General features: G+C 49.8%; 1 protein-coding gene across 1 annotated transcript; it reads left to right on the top strand.

The window, feature by feature from the left end:
* Positions 1 to 1,115: 1,115 nt before the first annotated feature.
* Positions 1,116 to 13,545, top strand: LOC144720520 (MOB kinase activator 1B). Its single transcript, XM_078597292.1, has 6 exons — positions 1,116 to 1,360; positions 5,552 to 5,718; positions 7,903 to 7,996; positions 9,657 to 9,790; positions 10,471 to 10,634; positions 11,590 to 13,545. Exons 1-6 carry the CDS (start codon positions 1,347 to 1,349, stop codon positions 11,665 to 11,667), a joined length of 651 nt encoding a protein of 216 aa, XP_078453418.1. The 5' UTR covers positions 1,116 to 1,346; the 3' UTR covers positions 11,668 to 13,545.
* The last annotated feature ends 2,835 nt before the right edge of the window (positions 13,546 to 16,380 follow it).

The following is a 16,380-nucleotide window of genomic DNA, read 5'->3' on the forward strand; positions in this document are numbered from 1 at the left end:
CAGCAGGAATCCCGACTCTCTCCACTACGGGACTCACATTAGCAGACAGTTCTAGAAACACACCGTTTACACACAGCATAGACACAGAGACTGCATGTGAACTGTGTACACACAGCATAGACACAGAGACTGCATGTGAACTGTGTACACACAGCATAGACACAGAGACTGCATGTGAACTGTGTACACACAGCATAGACACAGAGACTGCATGTGAACTGTGTACACACAGCATAGACACAGAGACTGCATGTGAACTGTGTACACACAGCATAGACACAGAGACTGCATGTGAACTGTGTACACACAGCATAGACACAGAGACTGCATGTGAACTGTGTACACACAGCATAGACACAGAGACTGCATGTGAACTGTGTACACACAGCATAGACACAGAGACTGCATGTGAACTGTGTACACACAGCATAGACACAGAGACTGCATGTGAACTGTGTACACACAGCATAGACACAGAGACTGCATGTGAACTGTGTACACACAGCATAGACACAGAGACTGCATGTGAACTGTGTACACACAGCATAGACACAGAGACTGCATGTGAACTGTGTACACACAGCATAGACACAGAGACTGCATGTGAACTGTGTACACACAGCATAGACACAGAGACTGCATGTGAACTGTGTACACACAGCATAGACACAGAGACTGCATGTGAACTGTGTACACACAGCATAGACACAGAGACTGCATGTGAACTGTGTACACACAGCATAGACACAGAGACTGCATGTGAACTGTGTACACACAGCATAGACACAGAGACTGCATGTGAACTGTGTACACACAGCATAGACACAGAGACTGCATGTGAACTGTGTACACACAGCATAGACACAGAGACTGCATGTGAACTGTGTACACACAGCATAGACACAGAGACTGCATGTGAACTGTGATCGTAGTAAGTGGAGCTGAGCAATGTAACAATCTGGTGAAGCGAGTGGCTTCTGTGGCGGGCGGCTCACGCAGCGGCCACGCGGGGCGCTGCCCCCCGGCCCCGCCCCCTCGCCCCCCCGGCCCCGCCCCCTCGCCCCCCCGGCCCCGCCCCCCTCGCCCCCGCCCTCGCCCGGACGCGGAACGAGAGGACGACTGCCCCTGTGTGTGTGTGCAGGTGTCTCCATCTCCTCCTCCTCCATCTTCCTCGTCACCCAGTCTCACTGCTCCCTCCTCCATCTTCCTCGTCACCCAGTCCCACCGCCTCCCCGTCCGCCTGCTCCCGTCAGCCCCTCGTCAGCCCCTCGCCGCCGTCGTTCGTGCCCCCTCCTCCGTCGTCCCCTCCCTTGAGCGACCAAAGCACAAGACGAGCAGCCGGCGCCATGAGCTTCCTATTGTGAGTTTCGTCTCCACAAACACTCTGCAAAGCGACACGCATACACCGTGTGCCTGTGACTGTTACTAGCATTGGGCTTGGGCTAGACAGGTCCTGCCTAGGAGATGCGGTGAGGCTGATGGTGAGCGGCAGGTCGGGGCTGTGGTGACAGGAATGGCAACTCGAGGAGGAGAGAGGAAGGCGAGCGAGAGAGAACGACCTCCTCCGGCGATGGAGCGATGAGATCGGCTGATGTGAAATACATCAGCTGATCGTCGTGTGGCAGCGCAGACAGAGAGTCGAAGGGTGGCAAAGACTTGGTAAAGACGCCGACACGGGCAATGGCTACTGCTGATGGTCCTTATCTCCCTGCGTACTGTACTCGCACTCCGTGTGTTGATGCGCGATACGTCGATGAAGATGAAAGCCATCGCAGCATCACGAGGATAGAGGGAATTCACTCGGTAGTGGATAAACAGCTGCCGCTGCTGACGATACTAATCTTAACACTATTTCGCCGCGTATGTGATAATGTGAGTGTGCGAGATGGCGTGAAGACGGCAGTGAGATTAGCAATCGTCCCGCGAGCTTGAGGGAATGGGGGAAACGTGAGACGATGTCCATCCAGCAGTGGATGAGACGATGTCTGCTACTCATGACGATGCTGCTGATCGTGATACCCTCGTGAACACCCCCCGTGAACACCACCCCCCCCCCCCCGTGAATACCACCACCCCCCCCCCCCCGTGAACACCACCCCCCCCCGTGAACACCACCCCCCCTCCCCGTGAACACCACCCCCCCCCGTGAACACCACCCCCCCCCGTGAATACCCCCCCCCCGTGAACACCACCCCCCCGTGAACACCACCCCCCCGTGAACACCACCCCCCCCCCCGTGAACACCACCCCCCCCGTGAACACCACCCCCCCCGTGAACACCACCGCCCCGTGAACACCACCCCCCCCCCCGTGAACACCACCCCCCCCCGTGAACACCACCCCCCCCCGTGAATACCACCACCCGCATGAACACCACCGCCCCGTGAACACCACCCCCCCCCCGTGAACACCACCCCCCCCCCCCGTGAACACCACCCCCCCCCCCCCGTGAACACCACCCCCCCCCCGTGAACACCACCCCCAGTGTCCCCGCCAGGACGAGCGCCATTGTGGTGCTCCCCTTCGTCCCCGCCGCACGGCGCGACGTGACGCAAAACGCCGGAGAGGAGACCCCCAACAACTCTCATCTAGCCCGAGCTCACACAGCCGGCACACACATGTACACGGCACGCACACATGTACACGGCACGCACACATGTACACGTCCAGTGAATCATTAGCACGGTGAAACACTTCATCACGCGAAGCCGGACGGAGTTCGTGACTCAGGCTTGTATAGGGCCTTGGCATCTTCCTCGTGTGCGCAGTGATGACGGGTGGCTTCGTGGCGTCTTACTTGCTGACATCACACACTGCACATTTAACTTGAATATTGCTTGTTTTACAATGTCAAGATTTTCCTGCGTTTTACATTTCCGAGGGTCGCCTACGCCGTTACCACTGTACCGTAGTCATAACATGGCTACAGTACAGGAGTGTAAGTTGATATCATCACCCATCAGCGGCCCAAGTGGGTCTCTCCCTGGCTAGTTGTGTCTAGATTGTAACGTCGGGGTCAGTGCACAGACACGCTGTTGTAATTGCACTTGTATTAGCAGACTGCCGGTGGAATGTCGCGATTTATGTCCCCATCCACATGACTTAATTTTCATTGGATGCAAACACGCGGAATTATTGTTTACAGAAACATGCAAATTAAACACGTGTACTCACGTACACGCATACTGTGCTTATACACGCATACTGTGCTTATACACGCATACTGTACTTGGCCATGGCTGATTGTGAAGACATAAAGACAAAGATCCCCCGTATAGCCTTAACATACTGTAGGGACAAGCGCTGTTAGCGAGCACCGATGAAGGCCGGCACGGCGCACGAGATGGTGGATGGCCACTCCCTCGTGATGTTTAAAAATCGCACCAGGTACTCATTCGAGGCAGAGTCTACCTAGGGGAAGCCCAGGACCGGTTCATATAATCGTCACTTGTGTTGGCCGTGAGCTGGAATCGAACTCTGGTGACCGGGTTGATATCGGATTGTGCGAACCGCTATCAACTACCGCTCCCCCTACATACATATACAGTACACACGCACCAACACAGTTATTCAAGTACTCATACAGAGATTTGCATTATACATATACTCGCTTATATATCAGTATAAACATACATTGTTTTATACATGTAAATAAAAGCCCGTACACTAACTTGCTCATATACATACACAAATCTATATATCATGGGACCTCCTTTTCCCGTAACAAAATATGAGAATAGGTTTCCCCCGTTTTTATTGGCAACAAAACAATTGTTAAGATGTTAAAACACCAAACTGAAACCTTGTACTCGTACAGAGCATACACAGCTCGGATGGACAAACCAGTTATGGCACAAATGTGAACCTTATTTTTGTTCCTTAGCCCCCCCCCCTCTGGCCCTCATAATTGTCTTGTGGGCCCATGGCATTTCCGCACAGGAATGGGAATCCTTTCTGAACGAGAGCGAACATGAAACCGTCATGGCTTAGGTGCAATTGTCAGCAGTGGAAACCGATGTCGATTGATCCATTCATTCGGCAGTCCCTTATTTAAACAATGTTGGCACACTGGTGGGCAGTGCCCTGAGATACAGGTCATGCTCACCATCGTTAAGCAAATATGCTGATTGTTGATGTATTACGATTATCAATGTTTCGAGGTACAAAACTGCTTAACTGCGGATTATTTTCCCCTGTGACCACACGCTATAGCTGATAAAACATTTTTTTAATATGCAGTGCAGTACTTACTGTACTTGTGAAATGTTATTGATGCATTCAAGTGTGGCATTTTAACATGAGTTTGACACAAAACACGCTGCTCAGGGTTGGTTAGTGCTTGTCATACCAGCAGAGTACGTTTTGTAATTTCCTGTAGAAATTACTGGTTCTCTGTGGGGGGGGGGGGGCGCTATGCTGCCCAGAACACACAGCTGAGGTCATGGAGAGTATGTCTCTTCCTGTTGTGGTGAACATTGTTTATATCAATAATGTACATTAGAAACAAAGCTAAATGTTATTTTCACTGCAGTACTCAACAGAGCAGACTTCAGTCTGTGACGGCAGTATTTAGTCGAACGGCAGTGTTCAAATATGAGCGTTCCCACTTCCCCACAGGCTCAGCCCGTCGTATTTACCTACATCTTCCATCCACGTGTGAATTGGGTAATTACACGTGACTTGTCACTAGTGAACGTTGTCCTGGACTACAGGGAGGCACGACAAGCTCAGTGAGATGGCTTCGCAGAGACTTGCACTGGAACAGAATCTGTCATCCGAACCATAATTTCCTGGGTAGTCCATTGTAATAAGTGGCGATATCATGACTCAAGCCAATACATTTTTTTTCTCAAATCCTAAGGCTCAAGCTTAAAGTCCGTGTAATACCACCCGACTCCCAAACGACGCTACTTTCTCTCCCTCCCAGCCTTTACGGCGGCTACTAGGTCACACGCAGTAGGGTCCCTGCATATATGTCTGATCAGTCTTCTTCTTTTCAATGCCTCCAGAACGATGCCTTCAGTCCACCTTTTCCATAAACGTCCTCTGCCTCTGTTGCCTTCAGCTATCATTTTCACTGATTTTGATGCAAATATGTTAGATGGCATTATTCTAACATGCCCACACCACAGCAATATCAATTCTTCCGTTTGTATTATAGTTCTTTCCATTTTCAGTTAATGTCTTGATGAATGAATTCCTTATGTTGTCCAGTCTGGTGACAGCAAAATCACGTCATCCCCTTCACAACCAGTTTTCACATAGTAGGTCAAAACACACATCGTTTTGCTTCTTCCCTCGCACTGCTTGACTTTGGAGTTGCATCCCAAAGTTTTTACAACCTCGTTAAAATTCAATAAATGTACACATTTACATTTTTTGCACATTTAACAGTGCTGTTTTTTTTAGTGACTTGGGATTTTGGGCCTGTGCTTAAGTAATCGTGATGCCAAAAAACATAAGCATGTATAATGTGGTGGCCTCGGATCAAACTATTGAGAACCTCCTGTGCTATAAGCCCTCTCCTTTCCATTTCTTCTGGCCCCTGCAGCAGCGGACGCTCGTCCAAAACATTCAAGCCGCGCAAGGCTCTGCCTGAGGGCTCACGCCAAGCGGAGCTGCTCAAGCACGCGGAGGCGACGCTGGGCTCTGGAAACCTGCGGCTCGCCGTCGCACTGCCCGAGGGAGAGGACCTCAACGAGTGGATCGCTGTCAACAGTAGGCCTTCCTCCGCGTGCCGGTGGTGATCGGATGGATGCAGATCCACGGGGTCCCGTTCACGTGCATCGAACGTTACGAGTCTCTTGAGAGTCCTGAGTTTGTTCGTAGTGAATAAATCTTCCTGAGCCCTGGGCCTTAAAGGAAGACGAAGTTCAAAGTAAAACACCTGCATGTGTAGTCTTTCCAAGTTAGACTATTTGTGCTGAGCATGTCTTCTCGCAAGCTTTCGCCATAGAATACTGTGGGAATATTCAACTCCTCAAGATGCAGTAGTGAGTGGCCAGAACTTGATAGAAGAAATGCTCTACACTCGACTTAAACCGGAAGAACACATTTTGATTTTGGTTGGCTTCGAAAACCTACATGTTAAACAGATGTTCCCTTCTAAATGCATGCCTAATATTGTGCTGGCCTGGCATGAATTGGAATATTTTTTTTATTGTTGCTCATCAGTGATGTCACAGCATTGACGGTGTGTTAAAACTTTGGAGTGACATCTCTAGAGTGCCATAATGACACTCGCATTTGTAATTTTGAAGTATGCTAAGCCTTCAACGCACATTGCACAGTGTGGGACACAGAGCCTAGATATGCACAATATCCACAAGGGATATTTGTTTTTTGGGTTTTGTCTTGTAATAGTGGCTCTGAAACTGTAAATTGTAGTAGAACTTTGAGCTTAAATGGCCCATCTAGCCTGTCAACGTTTTCGCCAGTTTTCCCATCTCCATTTATATAAAAGGCAAAGTTGTGAATGTGTGTCTGTTCAAAATGTTTAGCGTACTTCCCGACATGCAACAAAATGCAAATTTGCCATGTGGGTACTTTCCAGACTGTACACCATGCAAAAATTAAAAATATACACTTTTTTATTCTTTTGGGGGGGGGGGGAGCTCAATATTGCATATATTTTTTGCACGGTAAGTGAGCTGTGACGTTAAATCTGTCACGTGACCCGCGTATGTGGAAGCGTAACGCATGTGTAGTGTAGCGGTTAGCGCGCTGCGCTACGAACCCGGCGACCCGAGTTCGATTCCCGCTCACGGCCACCACCAGTGACGATAATTTGAACCGGTCCTGGGCCTCCCCTAGGTCGACTCAGCCTCAAACGAGTAACTGTTGTGGTGTGGACATCGCCACTGGGGAGACAAAGGCGGCCGGGTGTGGTGAATCCAAGTCCCGGGCGAAGCCGGGTAGTACAGCTAGTTTGTTATATAATACACGTCTATAAAGAGACTGAGCACGTTTCCACACCCATGTTCATAAGAATACACACACGACAAGACAAGGATGCCTTTCATCGTTGTAACATCTTGGGCAAGTGCCAATTGAGTATCCGTTAAGGGGTTGGCATAGCACATGACACCGCAGCCGGCTCCGATTCCAAGCAAATGCAGAATGCCAAAGCCAGTCATGAGGAAGACATGCTGACACACGCGGGTGTACGGAGACACGCACACTCTCATACACGCACCCCCAACCGCGACCAAATTCCTGGCATCCAAAAATGTGGCGGCAAGCTGGACATAATTCGGCAGCAAGTCGCAACATTTGCATCCTCTTGCGAGACATGCAAACTCTCGTTGCCAACTGGGAAGCTTTCCTAATTGTGCACTTGCATGCGCACCTGGTGTTAATTACTGGAGAGCGCGAGCCACTCGGCATTTAGAGAACGGGCGGCAGCTGCTGACGCTGGCCCTGGGTCCACGCCAGGCCGGCACGCTTGATTTGGCTCACAGCTGCAATGTCAGAAAGGTAAACACACGGCTGGAAGTGGCTGCACGGTTCACTGGTGTCCCCGGGGCCTGTTGCGTTGCGGCATGTCGGCCCAACCCACTGCCACCCAGCCCTATGACCACCTACCCATAGCTCTGATGAAGAATTCATGTCTCGCTGAATATTTCATGGGTCGCTGGCAGACAGACTAGAGTAGGTCGCAAGTGACGCGTATCTAATGCTGTTGTGAGAGGTATACTTGATGTGTGCTGGATGTGGAAATAATTTATGGGGCACCAACCCAAACAGACCTGGCTTCGATCGTGGAGGTTTGACGATGTTGAACCTCTTAATCACAGCAACTCCAGCATCACGCCTCGCCATCGTGGGTTTTGTCTGCTCGCTCTGATGGTGGTTTCATTTCTACTTTTTTTTGTTTCTTTCCTGTTCTGTGTCTTTTCACAGCCGTGGACTTTTTCAACCAAATAAATATGCTCTTTGGAACTATCGCCGAGTTCTGCACAGAGCAGAGTTGTCCGGTTATGTCTGCAGGGCCCAAGTGAGTGCCACCCCTCCTTCACTAACACAAGTTAACAGCACTGTTCAGAGATAGCTCGACGGTCCGTAGCGAAGACCGGTGTTTTTTTTATATTTCATAGTGACCTTATGGGTAATATTTGAAGCTTGTGACCAAATCACCCGGAATGCTTCCAATCTTGTCAGATCTCACAAGTTCTCAAGTTAAGCAGGGTTGAGCTTTGATAGCGCTTAGATAGAGTGCCAACCACCCACTAGCGAGTGGTCATAGCGATTGTATAGGGGCTATGTGGTGGGCGGTAGAGGGAAATGCAGCAACATCAATAGTTGTGCTGTACTTCTGCGTATCCACATCTCTGCTCTGAACCAACCCACATTGACCGGCGTGGTCAAGTAAGGTCAACCCACACAGGTAGTGGGGAGGACCTAATCCTGCAATGGATTGGCGGGAGTGCTGTACGCGCACATATTACAAAGTTAAGGTTTAGACTTTAGCGAACACCGTATTGCCACTGCTACTACTACTATTAATATGTTACCAGGTAAGGCCCACTGAGCTGTACAGCTCTTTTTCAGAAGCGACCTGACCACATAGCTCAACCAAGGGGCTTATCATGTGGAAATTGATAGCAGCCAAATACTCTAAAACGCAAGTTGATTCTAAATGTTGAGGGAAAAAACCAGCACTAGCCAGCCACTGCCACAGGAGCAACGGGGACTGTTTTGTTCCAGATAATGCTTCCAATCCATTGTTTGTAACATAGAATGTCCAAGGATGCAGGCCGACAAGTGCGTTTATTATTAAAAGCGCCGTCAGTATTCGAAGTCTGTGGGCAAGGGTTGATAGCTTAATCACGAGCATGGTGACAGGTGCGCACTAGCCAAATCCTGTAACTCCATTTGTCGCAAGGTCAGAGCGTGGGCTAAGGGGAAACTACTGTACGGGTATTTCGCATGTTTTTAGTTTCTGCGCAAGCAGCAGTCACATGACTTCCTGTAAACAGCTGTGACGTTTCTCCTTGAGGTTAGCTTCTCGCCATGGCGATAACACAAGGCCTGCCTGCCTGCCGCTTCCTTGTTCGTCGCTGTCAGCGTTTTACATAGCAACCAACGTGGCCTCCGCTACCTTTTTAACCTGGCTCTGTACGAGACACAGACGAGCACGATAAACAGAGACGACAAGTGCAAACTTAATGTTGGTGATGAATCATTCCCATCTGTTCCAATATTAGAGAGACCTCCACTTTCGTTGTTAACTCTGCCTTGCAATAACACATTGGCTGGAGCGGTGCCATGGTAGTTAACGCATTGCGCTCTGAGCCGGGCAAACCCGAGTTCGACTCCCGGCCAGTGCTATCATCACTTCACATCAAGGTGAGTTATATCCGAACTAGTCCTGGGTATCAGCTCCCCATGCCAGTTTGTATTATTTATCGTACCTTTAATGATTTTGTGAGGTAACATATTGGTCTTGTACCTTAATTTAGACAGAGGCCAATTTTGAACAAGGTTGTAAGAACCCTTGGACAGACACCCTAACCCTGTAGAGTAAGCTGACCCCACGGGGAGGGGGGAAGTCATTGCTTCGATATAATTTTTTACCGCGATGTTCAAATAATATATAGTATACTGACCCCTGCGGTCCAAATTCTATGGGGTCAACATTACGACATCTCCGGTAGGTACGAGTACCACTGGGCCGACGGCACAAACATCAAGCGCCCCATCAAGTGCTCGGCGCCCAAGTACATCGACTACCTCATGACATGGGTGCAGGACCAGCTGGACGATGAGGCGCTCTTCCCCAGCAAGATCGGTGAGCAGCCGCCGCCGCCACCCTCTGATTCCCAGAGGGAAAGGGCGGTATAGGAACTTCATGCTCCCTTTATAGTGTAAACAATTAAGAGTATTAATTCGATTGTTTACAGATACATTTTGGGCTGAAGCATGGGTAGAGAAGTTTAAAATTTTATATTTGGTTAAGACCATTGACTCGTTCATTAAGCCACATTATCTTCCCCCTGACAATACCCAAACCCCACGAACCTGCTACACAATTTGCCCTCATCACAAATATTCTTACACTACAAGTCGGACATGACAATCATTTGGTTGACTTTTAGGGTCTAATGATCAAAACAATTTACTTCAAGAGTCACGCTCCACAACTTTGAAATTAGGCATTACAACTTTGTATTCGATATTAAAAAATATACATTTTAAAACAATCTTAGTAAGTCTGACTTCCCAAACAAAAAATAATATATTGTTTATAAAATCTTGTCACAGTAATCATATTTATTGTTTTATCCCAGATCTTACTCTGTGTCACTCGCTGGAGGTTGTGTAAAACTTAAACTACTTTGTCTTGTTTCTCCGCCTAGACGTTGCGACATGAGAACATTTACTATTGCTACTACCCAGCCACCCCGCGCACCCTGACCAACTTCCAACAAAGTCCGCCCTCACCTGACCCACGTCCCCACCTGCCCGCAGGTGTGCCCTTTCCCAAGAACTTCCTGTCGGTGGCCAAGATGATTCTGCGGCGGCTGTTCCGCGTGTACGCTCACGTGTACCACCAGCACTTCGGCATCGTCACGCAGCTGCAGGAAGAGGCGCACCTCAACACCTCCTTCAAGCACTTCATCTACTTTGTGCAGGTGGTGTCCCCATTGCCCGTCCTGCTTTGCGCGTTCCACCGCCACCCACACCACCTCGGAGGAACGGCACGCGTGTCGTCCTTCGGGAGAGACGTCCTAAACAATGCTGCGCATTTGCCGGGCTGCTTTATGCAAATACCGTCCCCGAAACATTTTCTCTATGGTGCGGCGCTCCGTGGTTACCGACCGTTGGGGGCATGCAGTGTGCAAGTGGATTAATTGGCATAGGAGTGGGAATGGTCATCATGCATGGGCTGAATGTGGGAAAGGGGTGGGGAGGGGTCACTCCTTGGAGTTGAGAAACACTGTTCAGGGGGACCTCTTCTTAAAAATAAATATTGACCTTAAATCTTGACTTTAAGCTTTCGGGACTGCAGGAATTCATCTTCTTTGGGTCTTTCGGTAAAGTCACGGAGCAACAAAAGCGGTCGATGACGACCTCTTTTGTTGCGATCGAAACGTCGTAGTTTTTTGTTATTTTCTAAGAACCTATCCACGTGACTTTACCGAAAGACCCAAAAAATATCAATATTGACCTTATTTATTTGGCCGTTCACCTGTAAGTGGACTCATTTGATGTCTAGACTTTGGGTAAAGCCAGGATAGAGCAAGAAGGATCCTACGGCTATTTGCTTTTTGTTGTTGTTGAGACTCCGCATCAACGGCAGTCACGAGACTTCTGAAAAACGGCCGTGGTATTTCTTCTGCAAAGTTGCTCCGAGGTCAGCCTCTGTGTTTCCACAAGGGCACCGGGCCTGCGGCACCGCACCGTTTAAATTTCCACCTTTGCCCAACGGAAACCAGCACGGCCAAGTGAAGCGCGCTCCGTTGAACATCAGCTAGGGGAAGTATGACCGGTCTGCTACAACCGCCGTAACCCGCTCCTCCCCCCCCAACCCCTCCGGTCCCCTCCCGTCCCCTCCCCTACTGCGCACCATCTCATCCTCTTCCTAAGGAGTTCAACTTGATCGATCGGAGGGAGCTGGCGCCGCTGCAGGACCTCATTGAGCGTCTCACCGCCAAGGACAGATAGACGGACCGCACAGCTCTCGCCACGGTCACCGCCACCGTCCGTCGCCGACAAAACCACTGCCCGTCGCCGGCCACGACGAAAGCCCCGGAGTGAACGATCCACGGCGCGTGCGGTTGAAGCAGCAATACCCGAGGGGGGGCGGCGGCGGCGTCATTGCGGAGACGGCGCCACCGGTGCGGGCGACGCATTCCTCCTTTCCTCTCCCGCCCACACGGAGCTCCCATCGCCCCCACCCTGAAACGTTCCGATCCTCTTTCCGTTGTACAGAGTCCTATGTACCAGGTGACCCAACCAGTTGTGCGAGCAGAGGTGTACTGGGTGATTTTATTGTAATTGTTTTCGATTTTCTCTTTATTTTTTTTTGGTTAGCTTCATTGCTTTGTTTAAATTGCATAATGATTTTATGGCCAGGATCTGTAACAAAAAAAAATCCTCGATTTCGTTGGAAAGTAAGAGTTTTGACGTACCACATGAAGGTGAAAGGACAGTGTGTTCATCGTTATTCGTTTTATTTTGTACCATTAATATATTTTAACAATATTTCACTTATTTTAGTTGATGGTAATGTTATGAACAAAGATATACCTAGTTTTAGCAGGCTTTTACGTTTTAGTGCATGTGTGTAGGAAGCTTTGAGCTCACCTCGGACGTGTGGCGATACAGGCGTGCTTGCGTGTGATGTCGTACGACATTGTTAGCGTTTATCGATCGACATTGTCCATTTTCAGCGGAGTGAGGGTGGAAAAAAAGTGCCTTTCTTGCCGGGTCGACGCGCCCGTTGACGTCTCCCACGACTGCGGAGAACGATGCGCAGCAGCCCACATTTGCGGTGCAGATGCTAAAAGGCCTTGTAAACACCTGTACTCGCACAGTTGCATCCATAAATGTGTTTGAGGAGTCTCAGTTTGTGCCGGCTTGACAATGATGGGCCGAACACAATGCTGCCTCCTTGACAAACGTTGCCCTGATTTTAAACTGGGGTCAAAAAACTTCAGATGACAACTTGATGGAAGGAACACGGATTGCTTGCAAATTAAAATCGCAAAGCCTCGTGGAAGGCAAACACATTTCTGGATGAAAACACAGTTTGTCAGTGTTCTGAGCCTTTTAGTGCCACAAGTAAACGCATCTGGAAGACATCGACGTGCGATTTGGCAGGTCTGGGTGTACAATTGGGACACAGAAAACTTTAGCGCTTGGTCGGTCGGTTAGTCCCCCCCCCCCGCCTGACGTTCCACATTGCTGCCTGTCGTTCGTGACAGCGCTGCCATAAACTTTACTGCGGAGACATTTCCCCGGCACCGTCCCCTGCCTGGGCCGCTCGTCGGGGTCTCTGCTCGAGTTGCACCACTGCCTGTGCAGTTTCGTTTTGCGGCTGAATAATGCCGGTCTGGCCCACCAGCACCAGTACAGCTTGTGTTTTTTTGGGACGTAGGCTTTTTCATGGGATATTACAATTTTAATTGACTCGTGCGCTCTATAGGTTAACTTTTAGCGTTATGAAGGTCATCAAGCATCGGTTAAAACAGTGTTTTGCTCGGATTTGTTAACAACTGCCTTAACCTTGGGGGTGCGTGAAGGAGTTTTTCATTGAACTCATTCGGGCAAAGCAGTTCCTAACAAAGCGCGTTATTAACTCGTAGGAGGAGTCGTTTGCTCGCTTAAGGATTGCTCGTGGATTGTACGAGGCTCACGTGATCGTGACTGCATGCAGCCCCCCAACACCCGGGGGGTCAGATCCACACCCTCCAGGATGAGCCCAGGGTTTTCCTGGGCACGACCACATGGGGGTATGATTTTTTTTATAAGCGTCGTTTTCCGTTCCTAAAGAAATACATTTTGAGTTCGTTTTAAGAGTAAAATAAAATGCGGTGCGAACTCAACGTTTCCCGCCCGTTCATTTTGTGTGGGTGCATGCGTGGGTGGGTGGCGTGTGGGGGTGGGTGGCGTCTGCGTGTGTGGGTTCGTGCATCAAGTCCGTGCTTGTTTCAGTGCCGCCAGCATTCTGAGTCGGCAGGTTGCTGTCAATACAAAAGCGGAAAATGGAAAGACGATGATTGAGAATGTGGGGAGTGGCAAAGAGGGTGGGGCACCAGGAGACAACTGAATAGTTCAGCAGTTCCACTGCTGGATTATGTTTTCCGCTTGACGACCGCTTGTGTTGCGATCGAAACGTGATTTATTTTATTTTCTACCTACGTGACTTTACCAAAAGAACCAAAGAGTATGAATAGCAGCCCTCCTATGCCGTATCCTCACCACTCTCCCCTACTCCACATCTGTCGCGCTGCCAAACCCAAGATTTACTGTTTGTGTTTAGTGCCCAAACACTTGCGCTTGTTTACCCAGAAAAGCCTCACTGATTCTCATCTACCAAGTTTTCGAAGCAGGGATTATGATTGCTATGTATATTCCAATGGAGTACTTTATGGGTAATTTTTCAATTTGGACCATGACACCAGCATCAAATCGCCTACTCTTGCGAGTGACATCACAGGATTTTTCACGTCCTCTGAAGTGGACGGCACGCAGTAGTTTCATGGTAAATACACCGATAGTATTAGTCGAGGCAGCCTCTGAGTTCGAACCGCAAATCTCTTGCAACAAGCGGCGAACTCACTCCTGTACCGCAAGTCTGTCCGAGAAATGACTGCTGTGGTGTCGTGGAGAACTCGCTGGACTTGTAATCCAAAGGTCACAGGTCAGTTGGCCGTCCTGCAGCAAGAGGTCAACGGTGCAGCCAGTCTCCTCTCGCCTGGCCACTCAGCAGTAGGTACACCCCAGTTGATCGGCAGGTCATGTGTGGTGGGGTAAAGTGTGGGTAAATCTTGACTTAAAGCTTTCGTGACTGCAGGCATTCATATTCTTTGGGTCTTTCGGGAAAGCCACGAAGATAGGTCACTCGCCACTGATGTCATCTTCGTTGAGTGTGAACACGCGGGTCGACGGATGGGTCCGTCACGTGAACATTCAGAGACAGCTTCATAGCTCAAAGGATTTCATCCAGTCTGAATATAGATTTTGATCTTTTCTGATTAAGCCACTCTAGGCTTCAAATGTAAGTTGCAATGTCTGAACACGTGGGATTGCGTACAGTACACAGTACAAAACAATCATGTGCAGTACGCAGATCAATTGGTGACGCTGCTTAACAATGTAAATTGCCATAAATTGGTTTCAAATAATATATAATCGATCATATATACTGAAAGACCCAAAGAATATATAATCGGTGACGTTTCAGGAAATATCCCTTCATGGCACATGCATGGCGAAGAGACCGGTGGGTGTGTAAGAGTGAGAGATTGCAGCACACACACGATGGGGCCTGATGAAAACGAGACGTCCTCGCCGTGCCTCTTGAAGGCGAGAGTTTAGAACGTGGCCCTGTCCGTGCAGTGCACGGCGCGGGACGGCGGGAGGCAGCAGCGAGCTAGAGGGCCGCGCCCCTTGGGGCTGGGTGGGGTGGGGGGGCTTTAATTACCGGACTCGCGTTCATTTGTGTCCGGCCACTCGGGTCAACAAACGGATGTGTTTGACACGTGGCGAATGTCGCGGCCTTATCGTGGCTGGGGGTGTCCGCGTGCTAACTCGTTACAAATGAATGGTAAACATTGACTTTTCTTGCGTGCTTTGATGCTGGCCCTTTTGTTAAAATCCATGTACACCGTAAGGGGCAGTCCATAAATGACATGCCATTTTGGACCCCCCCCTCTCGTCACACAGCGTCACAAAGTCAGACCCCCCCCCTCAAATATGACGTCACAAAGCTCTACCCCCCCCCCCCAAATAAAACATGCTTCAAATCGCTTTAAACTAGTCATTGTAGTGCGTATTTAATGTGCCGCTGCACTGATGTCGGAGAAAACATTTATTAAAAAGTCTTTAAGTAGAACGTGTTGTCTATATTTATTTAAAGTTGCGCATTTTTATGTGACGTCACATTTCTGACACACCCCCCCCCCCAGGTGCGTGACGTCATTTATGGACAGCCCCTAAAATGTGAAATGCTTCCGATGACAGGACGGCAAACTTTCCTGCAGTCTCAAGCAGGACTTTTAAAGAGTCGATGTCCGTTTGAGCCGGCCGCGGGTGTCTCCTCGTGCCCTGCGAACCGCTGAGGAGGCAGTCGCCAGGGTTGGTGGATCACACAAATGTTGCGAAAGTTCCTTCCCAGAGTGTAACCCCACGAGTGCCACGGGGCAATGTTCGATCCCCGCACAGTTGGCGGGGAGTCAGTTTGGGTCACTGGTTCCTCCTGGCGAGCCAGGGTATGACACCTCGACGCAAGTGTGATCCGCCAACCCCATGATGATGCCACCTGGCAACCCTTTAGCATAATGCACTGAGAGTTGCTCTCTTCTGCCACCGAGATATTCTTCTTCGCATAAAGTCCCGTGTTTTGAGATCTCAGAGATGGCAAGCCGAGACGATGATGCTGTTGAAGCAGCCGTCTCTCGTTCCCAATGTCCCTCGCGCTCCATCTCCTCCGCGCGTTCAGCAGTTTGATGGACACGATGCAGTGTTGGGTGCAGACTAATTTCCGCATGGAATGGGTAGGCACATTACAAATAGCCGACAGCCCACGGCGATACATATACAGTGGATGTGGTGTGCCGGGTGCAGTAATAATCCATGGTCGAGGTCTCGAAGCAGAGATCCCAGCCCCGCGCGTGGAGACAGCACTGCGGAGCATCGAGTCGCGGCCGCCTC

Source organism: Lampetra planeri, chromosome 9, assembly GCF_965212315.1.
Source record: "Lampetra planeri chromosome 9, kcLamPlan1.2.h2, whole genome shotgun sequence".
Lineage (NCBI taxonomy): Eukaryota > Metazoa > Chordata > Hyperoartia > Petromyzontiformes > Petromyzontidae > Lampetra > Lampetra planeri.

Coding starts and splice junctions, on each gene's coding strand:
- LOC144720520 (XM_078597292.1), top strand. Junction 5,719..7,902: donor CGAGTGGATCGCTGTCAACA/GTAGGCCTTCCT, acceptor GTCTTTTCACAG/CCGTGGACTTTTTCAACCAA. Junction 9,791..10,470: donor GCTCTTCCCCAGCAAGATCG/GTGAGCAGCCGC, acceptor ACCTGCCCGCAG/GTGTGCCCTTTCCCAAGAAC.